We start from the raw sequence: 26827 nt of genomic DNA, 5'->3' as shown, positions 1-26827 counted from the left end.
CTCATGCACCAGAACTTAATTGGAGACACAGTGCACGAGGCACTGTCCTGAGCACTGGGAATACATTGGTGAATGAGACCCCTGCTTTTCTATTACATTCATCTTACATTCCAGAAAAGAGAAACAGATAATGAGAAACAACTAAAATTGACAGACAGGATAGGCAGGTGGTGTTAGGGTGCTATGAAGAAAATGGTGATGAGATAATACAGGGTAGTGGTGGTGGCTGAATAGTCAGAGAAAAACCCCTCTGAGGAGCTGACATTTCCACTGATACCCAAATAAGGTGGACTGACCTAAAGGTAGTATGGAGGTAGAATGTTTCAAGCAGAGGAAAAGAGCAGAGAGCCAGGCAAGTTCAAGGAACAGAAATGATGTAACCCTCTTGAATTATAGGATTCTAGAAATAGAGAGTGCATTGCTTGTATTGTTTGGGTTAGAGATTTGTATTATGAAAATGTTTCTTGGTGGTATGGGATATTTGTTTCTTAATGGAAGTGGCTCGGGGATGGCTGTCTCACTTGCTTTCCACAGTTCTGGTAGCTCAGCTGTCTCCTGTGTTGATGCAGGCTCCATTTTAGCTGCATACTCCAAAAGCAGCCTGAAATGAGCTGCCTCCTTCACCTCTCTCATTCAGCACACAGTCTTGGAGCCCCAGAACCCCCTCCCATTCCACCTAGCCGCCTTACAATCTGAAGAGCCAGGGAGCCAGGCTTTGAGAGCACAAGATTCAGCTTCCTTGTTTTCCTGTCGGAGCAGGAGCCAGAAAATAAAACAGGAAACAGAGCGGAAGAGGAGGGGGTTGGGCAGCAGAGAAGGTAGGGCAAGAGAAATTGCAGGAAAGTAAAGGTAAAGGTCTGGACAAAGTTCTACCTCTAAAGGGTGACAGTTGAGCTTTTAGAAAACACTCTGACTTGTCACAAGAGAGCCCTTGCCTTTTTACAAATAGATTCTGGAGGAAAATTTTATGTGGACAGAGGGAACGCTGAGAATGCATGTCTTTTTTCCCTTGTGAATTCACAGAGGAAGGGCAGTGCATTTCTCAGTTTTGTCATTTCAAACAAGTGTGCTGCTTGGAGCCTCACTGGGCTTCTAGAGATTCAAGTCACAACCTTGGGCCCCAGTCACAAGAGTGCCCCGAGGCTTTGCCATTTTACTCACAAGCCTCTGGAGTGAGAACAAATGAGTGCCACTGAAAAACCTGGGGGAAGGGCCTTCTAAACTCCATTTTTCTCCTTCTTCACCACACAACCACTGAAATGTGCCCTGGACTTTATCCACCTTACGCACAACAAATATCAGGGGCAGTTTAGGTCTTAGGGCCTGAAATGAGTTGTAGAAGAATCAAAAGATAGTCCTTGGTCTCCACAGCACTGATGTGGGCCAGTTTTCTTTGCCTGGAGAGATAGCAACCATCTCTTTGTTCCCACCCACACCAGTGGCTGTTGTATAAGATAAACCCCTCCCTAAGCCCGGCTGTGGCCAGAGGCTAACCCGGACCCTGGCTACGTTTGGAGGGCAGATAACCGAAACCACAGAAGGCTTTGGAAGCCCAAGAAACAAGAAATCCGCCAACGGAGAAGGATTTATTATCTGTTTCCTTTTAGGAGGGAGCAAAGTTGTTCTAACAGTTTCCGTTACAGGGGAACCAACTGGTCGCCCCTCCCTAACAGACGGTTTATTAGAGTTAGCTTCCTTCTTTTCTTTTTTGGCCGCGCTTCCCAGTAGAGAAACGGAGTGAGGGAGGAGAAAGGAGTCCTGGGGGTGCTCTCTGCGGCTTCCTTCACCATGCTCATTGGCCACCTCAGGTGGGGCTTGGGTCTGAAGCAGGACAGAGGTCGCAGGAAAGCAGGAGGGGAAAGTCAGGGGGATCCCCCACTTTCTTCACCCCCAGGACGCAGGGTGCCGCTGCTAGCCACAGAAACCCCAAGAAGGCTTTTCTTTGACTTTTCAGAGAATGTATATTTTGTGCCAGGCCCCGTGCTGAGTCGTCGTTGCCAGACACCAGGGAAAGCACGGCTCAGGCTTCTGCGAAGAGGTCGCGGGGCAGTCCCCAACTACTAGAGCCTCCGCCCACATCGGGAACTCAAGTGAGCGCTCACGGGGTGGAACAGGGACTAGAGCGCAGACGCTGACACTGCAGCCCCGGCACAATGACTGAAGTCGAGGTTTAGTGGGTGGGGAGGAGGCACAGTTCGAGAGAAAACTCCTCAGGTGTCACCACCAAGGCGGGAAGGTGCTACGCCGAGCCGCGCCGGGATTCGGTCCCCGCCCCGCTCGCCCGGAATTAACATGGCTGCCGCGGAGGGAGGCGGGGCCACTCTGAGTCTGGGCAGGAGCGGGGCGGGGCCGCCGTCGGCGAAGCCAGCGCGCAGGCGCGGGCTGCGCAGGTCCCGGATGGAGGTGCTGTAGATCGTCCCGGAGGGGGAGGACCGGACGGGCGGGCGCGGAGGGTTGGGACGCCATCTCCGGAGCCTTGGAGTTCTGGGGGGAGGGAAGCTGTCAAACCGAGGCCGAGAGAAATGAGGCGGAGGCTGCAGAGAACCGTGGAGCCCCGCCTCTCTGCCATGGCGGCCTCCGGCGCCGCCTCTTCCTTTATGGCCTCCCGCCCTCGCCTGCTTCCGGCACTGTAGCCAGTCCCGACTCCGGCTCCCTCGGGAGTGTCCCCAGAGCCGAGGCTCGTTTGGGGTGAGGGTCGACGCCCCGACCCCGATGGGATCTGTGTCCAAAAGCAGCAGGCACCGGACATGGCAAGGCTGGCAAAAGGCGGCTCCTGGCTTGGGACGGCCCGCGAGGCCTTAGGCCTTGAGGATCCTGGTTCTGAGCGACTTTACCCCACCGAGGATGTTAATTCGAGGGCCTCCAGTTAACAGGCTTCCTCAAATTCCCAGATAGGGCCCATCTACCGTAAGCGTACCAGCAAGAGCTCTTATCATTGGAGGAAGTACTGGATTAGGCTTTGGAGACCTGGGTTATGGTCCTGTGTGGGAAAGAGAGTGTACCCTTTGACTGGGGGGTGAGGTTTAAAAAGCAGAGAACACGAGACACTTTTTAAGTCGTCTCGTGTGCGTCGCTTGGCCCCGGTGAGCCTCAGTTTCCACATCCATAAAATGGCGATGGTAATTATACGGGCCTTTCAGTGTCTAATGAGATCTCTGAAGCCTGTTTATCTCACGGGAAAATAAAAGACTAAAACTATTTGATCCGTAAGTGCCCTGCCAGTCAAGAAAGTCAGTGATTTGGCAAGGGGTTTGTTGGAAAGTGAGGTTGGGAAATAGCTGAGAGGGAGAATTGACTGGCTTTCTTTTGCTTGTTGTATCTGTGAACTAATTGTGGGCTACAAATTTCCTGTGGTCGCAGAGGCCAGAGCTTGACTCTGAAAAGAGGAAAGGAAGAATGCAAGTCTAGTCAAGAGGCAGAGGTGGGTTAAGTGCTTTTTTGTTTGCAACTTCTCTTCTGCGTGTGGGTGGGAAGCCAAGGATGATAAAGTGAACTCGCCCTGGGATAGAGGAGCATCAGTGTGAGGTTGGGTTGTGCCTGTGATTTCTCTCGATTCATCGAGTGAGATGTTGAGGATATTGGGCAGATTCACAAAGTATCGCCGCTCTCTGAGGGTTTCAGAAGCTTACCTTTAAAACTGAATTTTCCTGAGAAAACCGATAGAGTTAGGGGTCCCTCCCTTCCTCCTGGCATGTTGATGGAGTAAGCAGCAAGCGCCCCCTTGTGCCAAGAAAAGAGTATTGTTGCTTTCGGCCAACTTGACTCCCTTTCTGGAGAAATTTTGTTTTCCTCTGGCTTCTGTGACTTTGTCATATTACTCTTAACGTGAAGGGAGAAATCCCTGGAGCAGCGATTTTCTATCTCGAGTTAGCGAACTAGTGATACTGTGCCCTGTCCCTACTACTGCTCGTTCAGAATACGGGCTTGTATCCTGCTTGTATGCTAGTTCCTGGGAATACAGTTGTGCTGTGAAGTCCTGTCCTCACAAACAGCCTAAACAAGCAGTGTCAGAGGGCAGTGAAGCATGGCACGTCTAGTTGGAATTCCAGAAATACTTGAAACTTACAGGTTTGGTAGGTATTTGCCAGCTAAGAGAAAAAAGAGCCTTCCAGTCTTCCTTGTTAAAATATCTCTGCTTCAATATTTTTTTTTCTTTTAGCTGGACATAGTTATTCATCCCAAATCAACAAACTGTTTCTGATGTTCTTGCCCTCTTTTCTGATTTCCCAGGCTGGTGTTTGAAAGTTCTGAAGGAGCTGTTACTACTTTGCCCAAGAAATTGTAAAAAATGTCTTAAAATGCATTCTGTGCCTCACAAAGGGTTTGAATTATTTATACATTGCTACCATTCCAAAAAAGAGATGGGAAATAACAGTTTTCTTCATCTCTAGTAGTAGACTCTGTCTTAGCCCTAAGTTTGTTTTAGCAATGGGAGCTGGCTGAAGTCCTGCTGAGTAGTGGTTTTCTTTTCCTTCTCCACTTAATTTAACAGACCAGCTGAACACACATCAGAGAGCTAAGCTGGCATGTGTAGTTATTATGGCCTTCTAGTATGGTTCTGTGCCCCACTTTTGGGACTCTAGTTTGGGAGCTAGTTTATTATTCTGGGCAAGAGGGAAAGGTCACACATCAAATAATAGCAACCACAACATAGATGTGTGTAGTACTTCACGTGGTAGCCCATTACACCATCATGACAGTTTTGTGACAGACAAAAGAGATAGTCAGATCCCATTTTATATACAAAAGAACTGAGGCTTGGTGAATAAATGAGAACTTGCAAGTAACAAGACTTAAACTCAGATCTTTAGTTCCTACATAGGAACACTGAACAGACTACACACACACAAACCCCTGCCACCAGGACTGGGGTTTATACTCAGGACCTTGTACACGCTGGCCAAGTGCTCTACTACTGTGCTACATACATCCCCAGACCTTATTAAAATTTTATTTTGAGACAAGGTCTCGGGGCTGGGGATGTGGCTCAAGCGATAGCGCGCTCGCCTGGCATGCGTGCGGCCCGGGTTCGACCCTCAGCACCACATACAAACAAAGATGTTGTGTCCACCAAAAACTAAAAAATAAATATTAAAAAAAAATTCTCTCTGTCTCTCTCTCTCTCTCTCTCTCTCTCTCTCTCTCTCACAAAAAAAAAAAAGAGAGACAAGGTCTTGCTAAATGTCCCAGGCTAACCTCAAACTGGTGATCCTCTTGCCTCAGACTCCTGAGCCACTGGTATTACAGGTATTTGACACTGTGCCCAGCTTCAACAGGCTTTTAAAGGTTTTCTATGAGCTTACTTTTATAGCTTCATATTTATCTTTGAGGAAGTTGTCTGACGAAAATACACTGCTTCAGAGTGATACCCAGTGGTCCTATCTGCCTTTAAGATACTCCTCTCTGGGAAGTTAGGTGGTCACATGTGTCATAGTAATGTTAAAGGGGGAGATTCCTATGAAGAATGTTTTAAACATTTGCTTTTGGCCCATGTATGATGTTTTCTTCCTTGGATTTTGGAGTTTAGAAACCCGAGGAAACTCAGTTCTGGTAGCAACACTCCTGGATTCCTGGTGGTGAGATTATGTGGCCCCTGGATCCATCACGGAAAGAGGTGCTTAGGTTTGCGGTCAGCTGCCGTGTCCTGACTCTGATGCTGCAGGTCAGTCTCTGATTCTTAGTCCTGATCATGCTGTTGTTACATAACTGGACAATGCACAAAGAATAGACCCCTTCTCCTTTCTACCTGCCTGTTGTGCCCCTCCATGTGGTTAGAACCATAGAAACCTAGACTTTATAGCTGAAAAGTCAGCGGGAATCTTATAAATTACTCTAATCCCCTCTTTTACTTATGAAGTAACAGAAGTCCAGAAAGGTTAAATGACTTCCCTAGAATTATAGAGAAGGGCCAGAGTTAGACCTCAGGTTTCCTACCTCTGAAGGTAGTAGTCTGCAATAACCATAATCTTATGATCTTTCTTGACAAAGATACTTTTAAGATTTGAAGCTCAAAGTATTGGACTACCAGAAGACTGAATAGTGTATCAGTCAGTTGAGTGGGAGGGAGGTGGCATTGTGCAAGTCCTGAGACCATCTGTGTATATTCATTTGTCAGTAATGGCTCCTTCTCTCCCCTTAGGAGTCTTCCCCTTGCTACCTCACCCACATATATGTGCCTTTGCCCCCTTTTCAACTCCATTTCCCCCAAAGCTGCCCTTGATATAATTTTAATCAAATTTCACATATATATTAACTATTCAGTGCCTAGCACAGTGCCTGGTGCCAGTAGGTCCTTAATATTATGTTTATAAATGAGTGAATCATGTTGAATGTTTCAACTCCTTAGAGATGTAACATTAAATAATTATATATGCCTTTTTATTACCAGCACCATTCTCTGTGAAGCTCCTAGCTGGTTCCTTTGTGGAAACCACCTTCCCTATCTCTTCCTCCATTATATCAGGCATAGCAGGCTCCGTTGTATTCCAGGTTTAGTTAAAGTATCTTCAACTTGGAGGCTAGGGCTATTATCTGTGACTGTCATTCCTGTCCCATTTGTTATACTGTTTGAAGTGACCTGATAAAGAATCTAATCAGAAAGAGAAATGGGTTAAAGATGAGGTTATATTCCTACTCCCAGGCTGGGGAGACTGACTCAATGATGTCCCTGAACCAGCCTTGGTTGAGTTATTGGTAGAACCAAAGGAACAATACTGCAAATCAGCATCTGGGATAGGGAACCAAGACAACTGCATTCTAATTCAGATGGTGATTTTGTAAACAGTATGTTTTCTCAAGTTCCTGAAGTTCATTCAACCACCAAAATATTATTAAGTACCTATTGTATTTCAAGATCTGTGCTAAGATGTGAGTGTAAAAGTTTTTTTCTTAAATAGCTGACAATCTATTGGGGCAAAAAGACCTTCAGCAATAAATGCTATTTCATTGTTTCTTCCTCTTCCCCCCTACTTCCAGATCTAAAGCTCATGCCATCAGATTATATTCCTAGTCACTTCATTGTTGCTATCATCTCTGTCAATGACAGTTACTCCTTGAAAGTTTTAGCTCCTGGTTCCCTGTCACTCTCTCTGGCATTACTTCTGTTGATGTCTTTGTGGTTTCAATATTAATGAAGATAATATATCCAGTGCTATGGTCCCTTACTTCATTGTCCTGTTCCCTTCTAGTGATCTGGTCCTCACCACTCTGACAGTAATACCCTCTACACCCAACCACTCGCTACCAAATTTCAGTTTTTTGTTTTTTGTTTTTTGTTTTTTTTAGAGAGAGTTAGTTTTAATATTTATTTTCTCAGTTTTCGGCGCACACAACATCTTTGTTTGTATGTGGTGCTGAGGGTCGAACCCGGGCCGCACACATGCCAGGCGAGCGTGCTACCGCTTGAGCCACATCCCCAGCCCCCCAAATTTCAGTTTTAAGCAGCCTATTCTGTCATCACTATCTCCTGTCTTTCCTATTATCCCAACTCTTGTAATTCTTCTCCTCTGAGGATTTTTTTTTTGATGGGGGGTAGTACTGGGGATTGAACTCAGGGATACTTGGACAGTGAATGACATCCCAGCCCTATTTTGTATTTTATTTAGAGTCAGGGTCTCACTGAGTTGCTTAGCGCCTTGCTGTTGCTGAAGCTGGTTTTGAACTTGCAATCCTCCTGCCTCAGCCTCCTGAGCTGCTGGGATTACAGGCGTGCACCACCATGCCCAGTGAATTAGTCTTTTTTTTAATATAAGGTTACTAACTCCAGGGAGTCATCAGTGCCATGTAACAATCTTGGTGCATTCCTTCATAAATTTCTGCACATCAGAAACACAAACAAGGGGCTGGGGATGTGGCTCAAGCGGTAGCGCGCTCACCTGGCATGCGTGTGGCCCGGGTTCGATCCTCAGCACCACATACCAACAAAGATGTTGTGTCCGCCGAGAACTAAAAAATAAATATTAAAAATTCTCTCTCTCTCTCTCTCTCTCTCTCTCTCTCTCTCTCTCTCTCCTCTCTCACTCTCTCTTAAAAAAAAAAAAAAAGAAAAGAAACACAAACAAAAAATCTAATGCTGTTTAAATCAAATCTGGAGGTGGGACCCCAAGCATCAACATTCTTTTTTTTTTTTTAAAGAGAGAGAGAAAATTTTAATATTTATTTTTTAGTTTTCGGCAGACACAACATCTTTATTTGTATGTGGTGCTGAGGATCGAACCCAGTGCCGCATGCATGATGCCAGGCGAGCGCACTACCACTTGAGCCATATCCCTAGCCCAAGCATCAATATTTTATGAAACTCCCTGGATGATTCCAGTGCTACAGCCTATCTTTGAGAGCCAGAGTCATAGGCAACTTGTCTTCCTTTTTTCTCAAATCTCTAACAACTTCTCCCCATTACTTTCAAATGATAACTTGCCTTCCTGAATGAAAATTCAGAAAAATTGAAGAGACCTTCCACATGTTTCCACCACTTCCATCAGCCTGCCTAAATCTTCACCTTTGTGCCTTCAGTACTGAAGGTTGGATGAATGGTCTATCCTCTTTTTTAGGGCTAGCTTTTCTACCTGTCTAGCAGATTCCATCCCCTATTGTCTGCCTAGCCCTTCTTCCCTCTCTTCTACATATTCAATGGTTTTATTTTCACTGGATTATTCCCAATAGCATGCAAATATTTATTTCCAAATCTAAATTCAGCCACCAAAAACTTTTTCTCTTGATCCCACATTGCCATACACCTATTACCCCCTTTCTCTCTTCCCCATCATAGCAAAACACCTTAAAATCATGTTCACTGATTATGTTCACTGATTCCAATTTCCCTTTTCCTGGTCTCTTTAGAGTTCAGTCGAGACAACTTCTCTCTCTTCAATTCCATTGAAAGAGTTCTAGTCAAAATCACCAGAGACCTTCACATTGCTAAACCCAGCTCACCCATATCTATACCTTCACTACTGAAGGTCAGTTTTCAGTCTCCATCTAACTTTGACCTATCGGTAGTGTTTGAGAGTTATTTAACAGAGCTTTTCACTCTCATTCATTCTTCGTTTTTTTTAGTACTGGAGATTGAACCCAGGGGTGCTTTACCATGAGCTATATCCCCAGCCATTTTTTGTTTTTCACTTTGAGACAAGATCTTGCTCAGTTGCTTAGGACCTCATTAAGATGTGAGGCTGGAGGCTGGGGCTGTAGCTCAGTGGCAGCGCACTTACCTAGCATGTATGAGACAATGGGTTCGATCCTTAGCACCACATTAAAAAAATGAAACATATAAAGGCATGCTGTCCATCTACAACTACAAAAAAAAAAAAAAAAAAAAAGCTGAGGCTGGCCTCAAACTTGTAGTCCACCTGCCTCCACCTCCTGAGCCACAGGGATTATAGGCTTATATCACCATCCCTGGCCATCCCCGGTCCTTTTTTTTTTAAGTTGTCAAAAAATACTTCTGTACTTGTTCTTCCCCTCTAGGTGATCTCCTTTAGTCTGTAAACAACCATCCATGCATTTCTGTTGCCAGTTTATCTCTTCAGACCTGATCTCTGTTCTCACCTGCAGATTCGTATATCTCATAACTGATTGACATTTGCACCACAGAGTCCAACCTAGAAATGACTAGTCCAAAACCAAGCTCCTGATTTCCTCCCCGCAAGGTTTTTTATTTAGTGGTAATACTTTCTTTTCATTTATTCAACTGAAATCTTGGTTCTCCTTCACCCCACAGGCCCTCTTCAATGCCATCATCCCAGATCACCATGCAGAAGCCTTTTCTCCTCCCCGCCTAGCTCCCTCAGGCTCTTTGGACCAGCTTGTGGAAGGTCTTCTGGGTGGCCTCTCTCGCTGGGATGCTGAACACTTCTTGTTCATTGCTGAGCATGGATACCTCTATGAGCACAACTTTGCCTTCTTCCCTGGCTTCCCCCTGGTCCTGTTGGTGGGAACTGAACTATTGAGACCCCTAAGGGGGCTCCTGAGCCAGCGGAGTTGCCTGCTTATTTCAGTAGCATCATTCAACTCCTTGTTCTCTGTGCTGGCCACGGTTGCACTTCATGACCTGAGCTGTGTGGTTTTGCGCTGTCCCCGCCAGGCCTTTTATGCAGCATTGCTCTTCTGCCTCAGCCCTGCCAATGTTTTCCTGGTAGCTGGTTACTCAGAAGCTTTGTTTGCCTTCCTGACATTCAGCGCCATGGGGCAGCTAGAGCGGGGACGAAGCTGGACTAGTGGGCTCCTCTTTGCTCTTGCTACTGGAGTGCGCTCCAATGGACTGGTCAGTGTTGGCTTCCTCCTGCATAATCAATGTCGAGGCTTTTTCTCTTCTCTTGTGGTGCTGAACCCCCTGAAACAACTCTTGAAGCTGATGGCTTCTGGGTGCCTGTCAGTTCTCACACTCAGCCTTCCCTTTGCCCTCTTTCAGTATTATGCCTACACCCAGTTCTGTCTGCCAGGCTCAGCCCACTCCATTCCTGAACCCTTGGTGCAGTTAGCTGTGGACAAGGGCTACCGGATTACAGAGGGAAATAAGCCGCCGTGGTGCTCCTGGAAACTTCCTCTAATATATAACTATATCCAGGATGTATACTGGAATGTTGGCTTTCTGAGATACTATGAACTTAGGCAGGTACCCAATTTTCTACTGGCTGCACCAGTGGCTATATTAGTTGCCTGGGCAACTTGGACATATGTGACCACCCACCCTTGGCTCTGCCTCACACTTGGGCTTCAAAGGAACAAGAACAATAAGGCCCTAGAGAAGCCTGATCCTGGCTTCCTCAGTCCACGGGTGTTTGTGTACCTGGTTCATGCTACAGTGCTGCTGCTGTTTGGAGGTCTGTGCATGCATGTTCAGGTGAGGTGGATTCCTGTCTGGGATGAGGATGTGAATACAGGCAAAACCCCAAGGACAGGAGAAACAAGTCCCATTTCAGTGACCAGTACCGAATTTATTCAGTTAACCACTATTTGAGAGTTTTGTTTGTATAAGAAAGACCCTGGGTCAGACCTCTGAGGATGAAACATGAGTACAATAAAATTGCTGCCTTAGTGACTCCCATGGTAGAAACAGGGAGACAGATAAAATTATAGTACAGTGGGATGGAAGTGGGCTTGCTGTTTTGAGATTAAAAAAAAAAAAAAAAAAACTTAGATAAATTATTGTGGAACCAAAAAAAAGAAGTCGCTAACTCACCAAAGGAGTTGAGAAAGATACCATATTTGAGCAGGGTCCTCAAGAGCAACAAGGAATTTTTTTTTTTTTAACATAAGAAGCAGAGGAGGAATACTCTATGCACAGGAGAGAGCATGAGAGTTTTTAAAGGATGTGAATTAAGCCGAAATGTAGGAATAAGCACCAAAGATATCCTGGGGACCTTTCCCTCATACATATCCATGTTGGCTTCTGAAGGCACTCTGAGCTCAGACAGGTGCTGTTTTCAGGGGAGATATCTTGTCCAGTGTTTGGGATGATGGCAATACAGAAGGATATGGAGAGGTTTGATCTCACATCTAATTTTTTGCTCTTGACTATGGCCCCAGTTTCAACATCCCTTGAGGAAGTCTTTTGTCGCAGTGCTGACCTCTCCTTAACAGCATCTATCTCTTGAAAAGACAAGCATTGGTGTTTGTGAAGTTCTCTGAGCTGTGTGGATAAGAGGGGAAATTAGGAAGTAGCATTCTGTGTTTGTGATTAAATTAACTCAGAGAGTGAGTGCCAGCCACACTTAGAATTTCCAGGTTGGTTGGGAGTCCATTTGGAAATGTGGCTCTGAACTTCTGTAAGTTCAAATCATAGGATCCCTTGCTCCGCCTTTCCCTCAACTTTGCCAACCCTGTAGGATAAGTGATCAGTACCTAATAAGAGAGCCTCCTCAGATTTTCAAGTCCCAAATTGCTGCCCAAAATATAGATCTACTCCCTGGGCTAAAATTAGACTTCATAGAGTGTTTAATGTTGACTGGCCCATTATTGTGGTAATTAATCTAAAGGTGTGGCTATTTGTAACATGGAGGTTGCCACGCATGTATCACATCTTTTTATAAGGCAGTTTCTTAGCTCTTACTGCATTTCCAGTGTAATTCATTTCCAGTCACTGGGCCATAGTTTTCCCAGCCTCAGAGAAGCCCCCCAGACTGATCCAGCTAGCATCAGTGACATTCCAATAAATGTGTGGGTTTTCTTATTATTATGATTTCTAGGTTCTCACCAGATTTTTGGGCTCCTCCACTCCTATTGTGTACTGGTTTCCAGCTCACTTGCTTCAGAATCAAGAGCCACTGTTGAGATCCTTAGAGACAGAGCCTTGGATACCTCTTGTGGAAGACTTCCCACCAAGACAAAAAATACCCAGAAATTCTATCATGGAACTTTTGTACAACTGGAAAACCTGCTCTTCAGTCACTCGATATATCCTAGGTTACTTCCTGACTTACTGGCTCCTGGGACTACTCTTACATTGCAACTTCCTGCCTTGGACATGACCTGGAGTCTCAAAGGACAGACTAGAAGCCAACTTAATTCATCTTCTTCAAAGTTAAAAGACAGACCAGGACCAAGCATGGTGGCACACCCCTGTAATCCCAGCAACTCAGGAGACAAAGGCAGGAGGATCATAAATTTAAGTCCATCCAGATAACTTGTTGAGACCCTGTTTTAAAAAATAAAAATGGCTGGGGATATAGCTCAGAGGCAGAGCACCACTGGGTTCAATCCTCATTACCAGAAGAAGATAACACACAGGGACTGCCTGCACTGCCCTGGGATCATCCTTGTGGGCATTAGAACCCCTTTGTTTTTGGAGACTGGTGAGCCATCAAAGAGCCCTTTCTGGTCCTGGCTGGAGCAAATTTTAAGAGTAGTAACTATTTTCGCTGTAAGTGGTGATACCTTACTCAAGTCTAAAGTACACCTGCATCTGTCTAGTCAACCAACATAGCAGGAGACATTCTTAAACCTGCCACTTTAAATTTAAATGTAGATTATTTAAATGTGCATTTCATCAAAGGCTCTAGCTGACAGTCTGGTGATAGTCCACACAAGATGGTGTGGACTGGACAGTGTGGTAGTAATAGGAAAATGAGACCTTTTTCTCTAAATGGGAAGTTTCTGAAGGTGGTTTTTTTTTTTAATGCAATTTTATTTAGTTAGTTTTAAGACTTATTCAAAAGGCCACTGGGGTTGTTATTTCAAAGGATGTTCTTCCCCTCATGACACACATTAGTAAATTTCTTTGTAGGAAGAGCTCAGCTTTCCAGTGATATGGAAGAATCTGATTCAGAAGAGCCTGTCTCCGACTGATTCCTCCAGCTTGGCTGTGGTCAGTTTCTCTGTCTTCAGCCTATGAGGCTTTGGGATATTCTCACATGCACCAAGTCTCACCTCACCTTTCTTTCTAGCATACCTGACTGATAGAAGGAGAGGGATAGGACCCCCAGACTTCAAGGGTTTTACTCTCACAGTCTCTTGATAAATTCTGCCCTTGTGAAGAATCAGATGGTCCTGCCCATGAGCTTGAAAAAGGCCTTCTACCTCATATCTTTGCTGTCTTCTAAATCTTCAAGTAAGATGTTATACCCAGGGTCTCTCTTCAACATACAGATTGTCCTTCAGTTTGGAGAGAGAGCAATGACTTCTGCCTCCCTGCTTTTCACACTCTTCTTAATCTTTGGGCTGCTTGATCATTGGCCTCCTCAATGTCATCTTTCAGGACCATTTTGAAGTTGCTTTTTCATTTGTGCATCTGTTTATATGAAAAATCTTACACGCTGGGTGTGGTGGTTCATACCTGTAATCCCAACTCACTTGAAAGGCTGAGGCAGGAGAATCCAAATTTGAGGCCAATCTTAGCTACCTGGAGAGACTGTTTCAAATTTTTATTTTTATTTTATTTTTTAAACATTTATTGTTTAGTTTTTTAGGTGGACACAATATCTTTATTTTATTTATTTTTTATGTGGTGTTGAGAATTGAACCCAGTGCGCCGTGCATGCCAGGCGATTGCGCTACCGCTTGAGACACATCCCCAGCCCCTGTTTCAAATTTTTAAAAATAAAAGGGCTTTGGTTGTATCTCAATGTTAGTGCATTTACCTCACGTGCATGAGGCCCTGAATTTAATCCCCAGAATGGGGTATGTGTCGGGTGGCTTGCAAAGATAAACAACTTTCTAATTTATATATGAATAGAATTAACTTTTTACAACCAAGAGGGGTTGGGGAGTATAGCTTAGTGGAAGAGCACATGAGGCCCTTAGGTTTGATCCCCTTACAAATTAAATAACAATAGTAATAATGATAATAAAAATCACTTGGAAAAAAAAAAAGTCAAGGTTAAGAATATGGCCAAAGGGCTGGAGTTGTGGCTCAGTGCTAGAGTACTTGCCTGGCATGTGTGAGGCCCTGGGTTTGATCCTCAGCACCACAAATGAATAAAAAGAAACAAAAGATCCATTGACAACTAAAAAATATTTTTTAAAAAGAATATTTGCAGGGGCTGGGAATGTGGCTCAGCCGGTAGTGCACTCGTCTGGCATGCGTGCGGCCCGGGTTCGATCCTCAGCACCACATACAAACAAAGATGTTGTGTCTGCCAATAACTAAAAAATAAATATTAAAATTCTGTCTCTCTCTTAAAAAAAAAAAAATATTTGCAGGAGTTTGGATGATGCTTGTCCTCAGGACAAACCTGTGTATCAGCCATATGACCTTGAGCGTGTTTTCAGGAACTAAGGGAGATGCTGTTATCACTGGGGGGGGGGGGTTGTAGGTCCTTTTTTTCCTTTAAGATCTTGAGGGCTACTTAAACAGAATTACCCCAATCTAAGCACTTATGCACTGACACAAATGTGATTTTAGCTAGGTGCAGTGGTGCACACCTGTAATCCCAGCTACTTAGGAGGCTGAGGCAGGAGGATTTCAATCTAAGGCCAGCCTTAGCAATTTGTGAGAACCTGCCTCAAAAAATAGGTGCCATGGCTTACGCGCTGGGAGCCTGAGGCAGGGAGAATTGCAAGTTCAGAGACAGCCTCAGCAATAGTGAGGTACTTAGCAAATCAGTGAGACCCTGTCTCTAAATAAAAAATACAAAATAGAGCTGGGATGTGACTCAGTGGGCATATGCCCCTGAATTCAATCCCTGGTACCAAAAAAAAAAAAACAACAACAACAACAACAAAGAACAAGAGATGTAATTTAGTGATTTAGTGGTAGAGCATCCGTGGGTTTAATCCCTACAAGTTACTTGTAGCGGAAAGTATTTCAATTTTTCCTGCTTTCAACAAGTAGAAGAAACCTCCATCCTCAGGGTGCAATTCTGGAGGAGTAACCAAAGTGATCTTTCCTTTGAACAAGGGAGAACAGTGACACCTGGTGAATAAAGCTGCTTCTCTGCAAGGTAACCGGTGACTGGTTTTCCATCCTCAAGTGCCCTTTCTTGCTTGACTGGTAAGCATTGTAAGAGGAGCCACAGCAGCATGAATGGGTAAATTGTAAATCCAAGGTTGACTAAAATGGCATTTATCCTGCTTCCTGGCACCATTTGATTGGTTACGAGCTATCACAAATGATAGGAGGATCACTGACCCCACTGAGCAATTTCTGCCTATTCCTTGAGCCAGGAAAGAGTTTGATTCTGTGTCATCACATCATCATCATCTCTTTTTTTTTTTCCTTTCATAATCCCTCTTATGCCCCCTTTGAGCCAAAAATTCCAATAAGCAGAAACTTCAAAACAGATGGGTAATCATCAACAGCTTCTGGAAAGCCCTGAGAGTTGGAATTTGGACACACTCCCTCTGACCGTGACAGAAAGCTAAACTTGCCAGCTGAAGGGAAGCTCCTGGCTGAAGCCCAGCACCCTCTGTGGGAGCCTCCGGCCAGCCAGGCCAATAAGCATTCCTACCCATGGCCGCAGCTCTAGCATAGCTGAGCATTTGGTCCAGTATCAAATGCTTCTGAAAATGTACACACAGATCAGGGCAGCCCTCTGCCTTCTGCCAAGACACTGAGTGCCCTTCTTGGCAAAAGATGATCACCCTTGCCCTAGTGTCCCTCTAGCTGGCAGAAACCATTCCCTCTCTCCTCACCAACAGCTGCAAATCCAGGGACTTCCACCCTGTGTGTGGGAGGGTAGGAGTGGGGAGTTGGGGTCCATTTAAGTTCTTTATTGCCAAGCCAGGAGCACTAGGTCCTTTGCTCTTGGCTTCTATTTGCCTCTTTGGGGGGATAATCATGACTGATTGTTTCCTTACTGAAAGAGGTGACTCAAACCCCACAGTGTGTGATTTCACTGCTCTGGCAGTCTCAGCATAGCTATCAACAGGATCTCATCACCCCCAGAAACACTACACCTGAGGACCCCAGCTAGGTGGGTGTTTCTGGAGCAACATGGTTTTCTCTCTGACCTTGGAGGTCTAGTTGTTGTTCTCTAAGCATCTAAGGAATTAGTTGATTTTATGGCCAGCAGCTGTCCTTTTACCATCCTATTAACAGTCTTTAATAGTCTGGAAGAGGGACATGAAGGGCCCAAGGCAGGAAGCTTCCTGTTTACCCTGAGGTCTAACAATGCCGCAGCTGGGTTGGGTCTACAATTTCAGAGAAGTCATTTCCTTCTGAGACCCTGCTAAAACAGAAACCAGACACTTCGCTTAACTAAAAGTAGAGGGTTGTTTTTTTTCTTTTTTTTTTTTTCTTTTATGAAGGTGAGAGGAGAGGGAGTGTTTGACACATCTTTACCATTCCCCCTGGGGAAGGAGGTGGGGAAGGTCACTCCTTTCCTTGAACAGACCCTCTCATCTTCATCTAAAAATATAATGTGCAGCCTCGAGAAATTTGAAATTGATTCTTTCAGCAGTTGTTTATCACTGCCTACTTTAGGCATTGACCAAAGGAGACTCAGCTATCCCTCCTGTCCTCAACTGTCTAATGAATTGCTAGCAGATTCACAGAAGCAATAATTAAGGTAGAAAGTAATAAATTCTGGGGAGTAGGATGACACCTACACTTCTTGCTCTCTGTCTCTACTTCAACTATTTTGTGTGTGTGTGTGTGTGGTAGTGGTGATTGAATCTAGGGCCTTGTATTAGCTAGGTCAGTGCTATACCACTGAGCAACATCTTCAGCCTTTCTCTTATTTTAATTTTGAGATAGCAATTTGCTAAGTTGCTGAGGCTGACTTTGAACTTGCAATCTTCCTGCCTCAGCCTCCCGAATTGCTGGAATTACAGGTGTATGCCACCATACCTGGATGAATACTTTACTTTCATTTATATTTCATTGGCTACGAGTCCACTGGCCAGATCCACTATAAGGGAGGGGGAGGTAGGGTGCCAAAAATAATTTTTTTTGTATGACTATTCTGAATATTGCACAAGACATACTTACTTCATTGTTTGGCTGGAAACAGTGGTGCATGCCTGTAATCTCGGGGACACAGGAGGCTGAAGCAGAAGGATTGCAAATTCAAAACCAGCCCGGGCGACTTAGCAAGATCCCATCTCAAAAAATAAAAGGCTGGCAGTGTAACTCAGTGGTGGTGGTGGGGAGAATCTTGGTTGTTTTGAAATTTGAATGTAACTGGCATCTTGTGGTTTTATTTGCTAAAATCTGGCAACCCTACTGGGAAATGAAGTCTAGTATAGGTTCAGTAAGATAAGAATACAGATATGTGCATGTCACAGTGTACCTTACTGAGCCAAATACCTGTTTTTCCTCAGAATAAACTCACCCCTTCCCTAGGGAAATAACCCCCAATGCCATCTAATCATTATCATATTTAGCCCAAAGTCTCTCAATCAGTTTCAGATAAGGTTCCTTATGGTGATTTATGCACAGAAAGAATATATTATCTGTATTTCATAAACACACCCCAAATACATTGGTAGATCAGGAGATAGATAACCAGTTGAGCCTTCCATTTATAAAAGGAAAGCAGTGAGCGGCACAATAGTCTCTGGTCCAAAGCTCCTTTGAACTCCCATTGGTCAGAATTCTCTCACTGGACAGAGAAAACCCCTTCCCTGACTTTTTGTTGTTTTTAATACTTGGAATTAAACCAGGGATGCTTTATCTCTGAGCTACATCCTCATCCCTTTTTATTTTGAGGCAAGTTCTTACTAAATTGCTGATATTGACCTCAAACTTGGTATCCTCCTGCCTCATTCTCTTCAGTTGCTGGGATTACAGACACTTCCCTGGGGTCTTTTTTTTTTTAATATTTATTTTTTAGTTGTAGTTAACACAATATCTTTTTTTTATACAGAGAGAATTTTTTAATATTTATTTTTTAGTTTTCGGCGGACACAACGTCTTTGTTTGTATGTGGTGCTGAGGATCGAACCCGGGCCGCACGCATGCCAGGCGAGCGCGCTACCGCTTGAGCCACATCTCCAGCCCCATTAACACAATATCTTTATTTTATTTATTTATTTTTATGTGCTTGCATGTGGTAGGCGAGTACTCTACTGCTGAGCCACAACCCCAGCCCTTCCCTGGGGTCTTGATTAGAACCTGATCTTATTATAAGAAGGACTCCTTTGTCTATTGTTTTCCATGTACCCTCTGGGAAGTCCTGAGGCCACATCTGAGATAGCCTTTAAAGAGTATGATCTTTTTGAAGAATGCTCATCTTTGGGTTGTTTGTGGTGGTACACACACACACACACACACACACACACACACACACACACTTGTAATCCCAGCAATTTGGAATTGACTCTGAGGTAGAAGGATCACAAGTTCAAAGCCAACCTCAGCCAGATGTGGTGGCACATGCATGTAATCCTAGTAATTTGGGAGGCTGAGACAGGAGAACTGCAAATTTGAGGCCAGCCTCAGCAATTTAGTGAGGCAATTTAACAAGACAACAATTTAGCAAGACCCTGTCTCAAAATAAAAATATGAAAAGGGCTGGCAATGTGGCTTAGTGATTAAGCACTCCTGGGTTCAATCCCCAGTATCAAAAAGAAAAAAAAAACTGCTCACATATATGTATAAAAGGGTGGGTACTGGAGATTGAACCATGGGATGCTTTACCACAAAACTATATTCCCAACCCTTTTTAATTTTTCTTTTCTTTTTTTCATTTTTATTTTTGAAACAAGTCTTCCTACACTTTGAGGTTTTTGCTAAATTGCTGAAGCTGGCCTTGAACTTGTGATCCTTTTTTTTTTTTAAGTCTTTTTTTTTTTTAAGAGAGAGTGAGAGAGAGAACATCTTTGTTGGTATGTGGTGCTGAGGATCGAACCTGGGCCATACGCATGCCAGGCGAGCACGCTACCGCTTGAGCCACATCCCCAGCCCGTGATCCTTCTTGCCTCAGCCTCCTGAGTGGCTGGGATTACAAACACACACCACCATGCAGGCAAAATTTGTCATTTTAACTGATTTTTAAGCGTAGTTCTGTTGCATGAAGTACATTTACATTGTTATACAACCAGCTCAACAATTTGTCTTCCAAACTTTTCATGTTCCCAAGCTAAAACTCTATACCCAATTAAAGAATAACTTCTCACTCCCCCTCTTTGGTAACCTGGCAATCATCATTTTTGCTTTCTGTCTTTATAAATTTGACTGCTTTGGATATAAGTGGACCTCATCTATAAATGGAATCATAAGATATTTTTTTTACTTATTTCATTTAGCATAATCCTCAAGTTTCATCCATATGATAGCTGGTATCAGAATTTCTTTATTTTCTTCCTCTCCCCCACCAGTGTGATCCAGAATTTCTCTTTAATGCTGAATAAAATTCCATTGTATCATATTTTGTCTACCCTTTCATCTGTCAGTGGACACTTTGGTAGCTTCCACCTTGTGGCTATTATGAGTAATGCTGTTATAAACATAGGAATACAAATATTCAAGTTCCTGTTTTCAGTTCTTTTGAGTATACACCCATAAGTAGAATTACTGGATCATATGGTAATTCTGTTTAATTTTCCTTTTTTAAGATATTTATTTTTTAGTTGTAGTTGGACACAATACCTTTATTTCACGTATTTATTTTATGTGGTGCTGAAGATTGAACCCAGGGTCTCACACGTGTGAGGCGAGTGCCCTACCGCTGAGCCACAACCCTAGCACCTTTCTTTTTCTTTTTTGGGACAGGGTTTCATGTGTTGCCCAGGCTGGTCTCAAACTCTTGAACTCAAGTGAGTCTCCCATCTCAGCCTTCCAAGTTCTGGGATTACAAGCCGTGCCACCACACCTAGTTTAGGCTTTCATCTTTTACTTTTTGTGTGTGGTGTTGTGGATCAGACCCAGGACCTAGTGAAAGCTAAGCAAGCATGCTACCACTGAGCTACCCGAGACCTAATTTTTTGAGAAATTGCTTGTTTTAGTTAGCTTTGTTGCTGCTGTTGACTAAAAGACCCGACCAGAACAATTGTAGAGGAGGAAAGATTTATTTAGGGGGTCATTGTTCATGGTTTCAGAAGTCTCAATCCGTAAGAGGCAAGCTCTAGTCCTTGGGGCTGGAGGTGAGGCAGGACATCATGGCAGACAAGTGTGGCAGAGCGAAACAGCTCACATGATGATCAGAAAGCAGAGAGAGACTCTACTTTCCAGATACAAAATATATCTACCCCCAAGTCATGCCCCCCTGTTCCCACCTCCAGCCACACCCTACCACTTCAGTTACCACTCAATTAATCCCTATCAGGGGATTAATTAACTGATTGGGTTAAGACTCTACAACCCAATCATTTCTCCTCTGAACGTTCTTGCATCGTCTCACACGTGAGCTTTTGGGGGACAAAACCATAACACTGCTGTAAAATTTTTCATAGAAATTTTATTATTTTATATTCCAGACAATGTACAAGGGTTCCAGTTTCTCCATATCCTTGCCAACACTTTATATTTTCTGTTTTTTTTTTTTTTAAATAACCACTCTAGCCAGGTGTAGTGGCACATGCCTGTAATTCCAACGACTTGAGAGGCTGAGACAGGAGGATTTCAAGTTCAAAGCCAGCCTCAGCAACTTAGGCCATAAGCAATTTGTCTGTTTCAAACTGAAAAAATAAAAATGACTGGGAATGCCAGGCATGGTGGTGCATGCAGGCTGAGGCAGGAGGATCGAGAGTTCAAAGCCAGCCTCAGCACTAAGTGAGGGGCTAAGCAACTCAGTGAGACCCTGTCTCTAAATAAAATACAAAATAGGGCTGGGGATGTGGCTCAGTGGTCGAGTGCCCCTGAGTTCAATCCCTGTACATACCCACCTCAAAAAAAAAAAAAAAAAAAAAAAAGACTGGGGATGTAACTAACTCAGAGATAAAGTACCCCTGGGTTCTATTCCCAGTAACACACACACACACACACACACACATAGTTGCTCTAGTGGCTAAGAATTGTTATCACATTTTGCTTTTCATTTGCATATCCCTAATGATTAGTTGTGTTGAGCATCTTTTCATGTGCTCATTGGCCATTCATATATCTTCAAAGAAATATTATTTAGATCTTGTGCTCATTTTTTGAGTTTTCTTTATTGTTTTTTGAATTGAGGTTCTTTATGTATTTTAGATATTATCATATTCTATCCCATTCTGTGGGTTGCCTTTTCACTCTGTTGATAGTATTTGATACACAAAACTTTTTAAATTTTGTTTTGTTTTGTTTTTGGTACTGGGAATTTAATTCAGGGACACTAGGCCACTAGGCCACATCCCCATCTTTATTTTGTATTTTGTTTAGATATAATATCCAGCATCATACCCCAAATTTTTCAGTTTTGATAAAGATCAATTTACATACTCTCCTTGTTTAAGTTATTAATTTTTGCCATAAATAATATTGAGCCCAGGCCTCCCATGTGCTAGCGAGTGCTCTACCACTAAGTTCTACCCCCAGCCCGTATTTATTTACTTACCAATACTAGGATTGAAACCAAGGGTGTTTTACCACTGTGCCATACCTCCAGCCCTTTTTAAATCTTTTTTTATTTTGAGACAGGGTCTTACCATGTTTCCCACGTTGTCCTCAAACTTACAATCCAATCCTCCTGTTTGCAGCCTCTGAGCATCGGGGGATTACAGGCATGTGTCACTGGGCCCGGCTTACCTACTTTTCTTTTATTTTGGGGGGTGGGTACCAGGGATTGAACTCAGGGGTACTCAACCAATGAGCCACGTCCCCAGCCCAATTTTGTGTTTTACTAGAGACAGGGTCTCACTGAGTCGTTTAGTGCCCTGCCATTGCTGAGGCTGGCTTTGAACCTGTGATCCTCCTGCCTCAGCCTCCAGAGCCGCTGGGATTGCAGGTGCACACCCCCACCACACCTGTCTTTGACTTTTCTTTTGTTGTCTGTGTTTTCAGTGTCATATCCAAGAATCTTTGCCAAATACAATGTCATAAAGTTTTTCCCATTTTCATCTAAGAGTTTTAAAGCTTTAGCTCTTATATTTCAGACTTTGGTCCATTTTGTGTTAATTTTTTTTATTTAGTAAAGATTCAGTTTCGGGCTGGGGACGTGGCTCAAGCGGTAGCGCGCTCGCCTGGCATGCGTGCGGCCCGGGTTCGATCCTCAGCACCACATACCAACAAAGATGTTGTGTCCACCGAGAACTAAAAAATAAATATTAAAAATTCTCCCTCTCTCTCTCTCTCTCTCTCTCTCTCTCTCTCTCTCTCTCTCCTCTCTCACTCTCTCTTGAAAAAAAAAAGATTCAGTTTCATTCTTTTACAGCTATTACCCAGTTTTTCCAGCTGGATTTGTTGATAAGATTAAACTTTCCCAATGAACAAACTTGGCATCCTTATTGAAAATAACTGAACCACATATAAAGGTTTATTTCTAGGCTCTATATTTTATTCCTCGGTTTATATTATCTGTCTTTCTTTTTAATTTATTTTAAACTGATATATAAAAAACATAATAGGAACAGTCAAGATGACTCATGCCTGTAATTCCAGTGGCTGGGGGAGGTTGAGGTAGGAGGATTGCAAGTTTGAGGCAGCCTCAGCAACTTAGCCAGACCCTAACCAACTCAGTGAGACTCTGTCTCAAAATAAAAAGTAAAAAAGCTGGGGATATAGCTCAGTGGTAGGATACCCATGATGTTCTACCAGTATTGCCAATAGTAGTAGTAGCACTAGTAATAATAATAATAATGATAACAATAATAAACATCTGTCTTTATGCTATTAACACAGCATTTTGATTCCTGGAGTTTTGTAGTAAGTTTTTTGTTTGTTGTTTTGAAACAAATTTAATGTATATATTTTTATTTAATTAATTAATTAATTAATTTATTTATTTTTGTGGTACTGGAGGGCTGAACCCAGGGGCACTCCACCACTGAGCCACACCCCCAGACCTTTTTATTTTTATTTTGAGGCAGTGTATTGCTAAGTTGCTGAGGCTGGCCTCAAACTTGTTATCCTCCTGCCTCCGCCTCCTGAATCACTGGGATTACAGGCATGTGACATTCACACAGCTGTTAGTAAATTTTGAAATTAGAAATTGATACATCTCCAACTTTGTTCTTTTTATTTAAAATAAATTGTTTTCACTTGAGATTCCATATGAATAGACACAGAGAGACAAAGACAGAAAAAGATTGATTTTAAGGAATCTTGTTCACATGATTGTAGAAGATGGCAAGTCCAAAATCTATAGGATAGGCTGGCCTCGGAAGATCTATGGAAGAACTGATGTTGTAGTTGGAGTGCAAAGGCCTCTGCTGGCAGAATTCCCTCCTTCTTGGGGGAAGTAGGTCATTTTTCTATTAAGACCTTCAACTGATTGAATGAGGCCACCCACATTATGAAGGGTAATTTGCTTTACTCAGTCTACGGATTTAAATGTTTATCTCATCTAAAAAATTTTTTTACAGGAGCTGGGATGTATCTAAATAATAGAGTACATGCTTAGCATGCACAAAGCCCTGGGTTAAATCCCCAGCACCCCCCAAAAAAAAATGCTCACAGAAACATCTTGAATAACATTTGACCAAATATCTATGTATTGTGGTCTAGCCAAGTTGACATGTAAAATTGATCATCACAGTAAGTTTCTGTTCTATTTGCTTCTAGTTAGATTCATGTGACACACAAAGTTCTTTCCTAGATTCTCAAGCTGATGTACTTATTTGCACCATTATCCCCTTGCCTTACTCTCAACGCAATGGTGGCCACATTGAAGCCATGTGAAATAATAAGTTAGAAGGCCACACTCTTTTTTTTTTTTTAAATATTTATTTTTAAGTTTTAGGTGGACACAATATCTTTATTTTACATTTATGTGGTGCTGAGGATCAAACCCAGTGCTTGGTGCATGCTAGGCGAGTGCTCTCCCACTGAGCCACAACTCCAGCCCAGAAGGCCACACTCTTAACCTGATATTTGCCTTAGATGTGATCATATCTTTCAGCTCATGTTTTTCAAAGCCTTTTCAATCTTACCTTGTACTACTGTTGTCTAGAGGCAGTAACTTTTCCAATCCTGAAAGGCCCATGATCTCTGAACTTTCTCTATTCTCCTTACCTATGCTTGAAAACCAGCTAATTCTCACCTAAGATCACCTCCTTTTTTTATACTACTTTATGAAGACACCTGTGCTACTTATTATGTGTTTGCCTCCATATCCACTTTTCTGGCTCTCCTGTTTGAGATACTGGAGCTGGGACTCTGCAAATCACATTTGACTGTCAGCTGACTTCATTTGGCTATGTCAATAAAGGCCACTAGAGGGAGATACCCCAGAGGAAGAAGAAGGGGCTTGCTCTTTAAATTTGCTTCTTGTTCCTCTGAAGACCACTCTGGTGACACTCCTTCACCCTGGTGGCAGCAGGCCCTTCCTGTAATAGCAAGTGAGTCCACCTTTGAAGTTTTTTTTCCACTAGCAATTGTAGAACCAGCTCCATGGCACCCCACTCAGAAACACCAGCATGAACTGGATAGTGTCAGGTTCTTCCAAGCTGAGATCCTAGATGTCGGCCCTAAACTTTGAGGTTTGAGTGTCAGCTCTGTAGAGCCCTCCTAAGTTTCGAAGTATTAGTAATTTCATAACCTTCCCTTTGTTCTCCTAGCCCTAGGAGTTACAGATGCTTCCTACTGTCTGTTACTGCCTCCATGATATTAAGAGGGTTTGTGTTTTATTTATTTACAATTAATGACTTTATACTTAGTGAATCATTCTTTCCCTACTCCCACTGCTCCCAACCCTTGGTACTGGGTATTTAACCCAGTACCACTGAGCCACCTCCCCAGCCCCTTTTATTTTGAGACAGATCTTGCTAAATCTGGCCCCAACTTGCAATCATCCTGCTTCAGCCCCCTGAGTTGCTAGGATTACAGATTTGGGTCACCACACCCAGCAGAGTTAACCATTATTTACATTAAATTTTTAAAATATCTATTTTTAGAACTTTATTTATTTACTTTTTATGTGGTGCTGAGGATTGAAACCAGGACCTCAACTGTGCTAGGCAAGTGCTCTCCTACTGAGCTACAGCCCCAGCTACCTAGATTATTTTTGTCAATAATTGGTTTGATTTCTGGGGCTGGGGATGTGGCTCAAGCGGTAGCGCGCTCGCCTGGCATGTGTGCGGCCCGGGTTCGATCCTCAGCACCACATACAAACAAAGATGTTGTGTCTGCCGAAAACTAAGAAATAAATAAATATTTTTTTTAAAAAAATAAATAACTGGTATGATTTCTGTGGCATTGACTAGACTTTGATTGATACAGAAATTAGTACTAGGATTGGCCCCAGGAAATAAATCCCAAAAGATGAGATTAGAAAACTGGCTTGGTTGGGTCATCAGATTTGAATGTGCTAAGCTCCTTGTCAATGAAAAAATGTCATTCTATCAATTCATGGCATGCCATGGCATTGTAATTAATCAAAAATTTTTAAAGCTTTTTTTAAAATATTTATTTTTTAGTTATTGGTGGACACAACATCTTTGTTTGTATGTGGTGCTGGAGGATCGAACCCGGGCTGCATGCATGCCAGGCGAGCGCGCTACCGCTTGAGCCACATCCCCAGCCCCGTAATTAATCAAATTAACACCTGTAGTTATTTGTGATGAAGTGCCAACTAAACCAAGTGCCTTGGGGACCCATGTAGTTGTACTTGACAATTATGACAGTGATCATGACTATAAGGACTATGGTGTGGGACAGATTCTTCTGACTACATCAGGATTCTTGCAAAAAGAAAATGACAAACTTAGGTCTTGAAACTTTCAGCTCAAGTCACAAACAGAGAACTGTAGGGATTCCATGTGTTAGGAGTTCAGGGATACCAAGATGGCAGAGGCAGGATACAAGAAAAATGCTGATGAAGGACAAGACAAGGAGATGAGTCATCAAGTCCCTGTTACAGTAAGTCCCATTAACAGGACAACTCCTGCCACTGAGGACTTATCACCTGCGATAACTCCCACCACAATTTTGGTATTCTAAAATAACCAATAGGGGAAATTGGACAGTATTCTAATTAGGTACTATAAAGTAACCAATGGAAGCAAATGGGGTGAGGGCTTCAATCAGGTCCACATAGGGAAGAGATGTAAGACACACAGCTCAGCATGTTAGACACTAACTTCCAAACAATGGGCCCTTGAGCCTCTCTCTTGCTCAGCCTTCTCTGCTCTATCTTGAGGAGTGCTACTTTCAACTTCACCTTCACTAAATCTGTACATTGCCTGTTACTTTTGTGTGTTTTGCTCAGTTCTTTGTTTAGGACACCAAGGACCTGGACCCCAACTTAACACCCCAGTAATAATATCTTGGCTAGTCAGCCAGGAGATAAACCCCTTTTCAGGGACCCCCACATTGCAATCACCTAATAAGTCGACTTTTCTTTTCTATCAGGCTCTCCAATAGTACCATGTGCAA

At 43.2% G+C, this 26827-nt stretch overlaps 1 protein-coding gene across 17 annotated transcripts; it reads left to right on the top strand.

Moving 5' to 3' along the window:
- The first annotated feature begins 1592 nt into the window (after window positions 1-1592).
- Window positions 1593-14451, top strand: PIGV (phosphatidylinositol glycan anchor biosynthesis class V). 17 transcript variants are annotated; one of them, XM_081308028.1, is made up of 7 exons: window positions 2410-2688; window positions 3361-3421; window positions 4231-4281; window positions 5165-5247; window positions 5528-5662; window positions 9719-10840; window positions 12186-14451. In XM_081308028.1, exons 5-7 carry the CDS (start codon window positions 5585-5587, stop codon window positions 12465-12467), a joined length of 1482 nt encoding a protein of 493 aa, XP_081164154.1. In that variant the 5' UTR covers window positions 2410-2688; window positions 3361-3421; window positions 4231-4281; window positions 5165-5247; window positions 5528-5584; the 3' UTR covers window positions 12468-14451. The 17 variants fall into 17 exon arrangements, with proteins under 17 accessions (XP_081164158.1, XP_081164153.1, XP_081164157.1 ...); XM_081308041.1 differs by having other exon boundaries at window positions 2410-2907; XM_081308027.1 differs by lacking the exons at window positions 2410-2688; window positions 4231-4281 and adding an exon at window positions 1815-2403.
- Window positions 14452-26827: the final 12376 nt, after the last annotated feature.

Source organism: Spermophilus citellus (genome assembly GCF_964194105.1).
Source record: "Spermophilus citellus genome assembly, chromosome: 9".
NCBI lineage: Eukaryota > Metazoa > Chordata > Mammalia > Rodentia > Sciuridae > Spermophilus > Spermophilus citellus.
The sequence above is the reverse complement of the archived record's forward strand: the minus strand, read 5'-3'. Positions and strand labels throughout refer to the sequence as shown.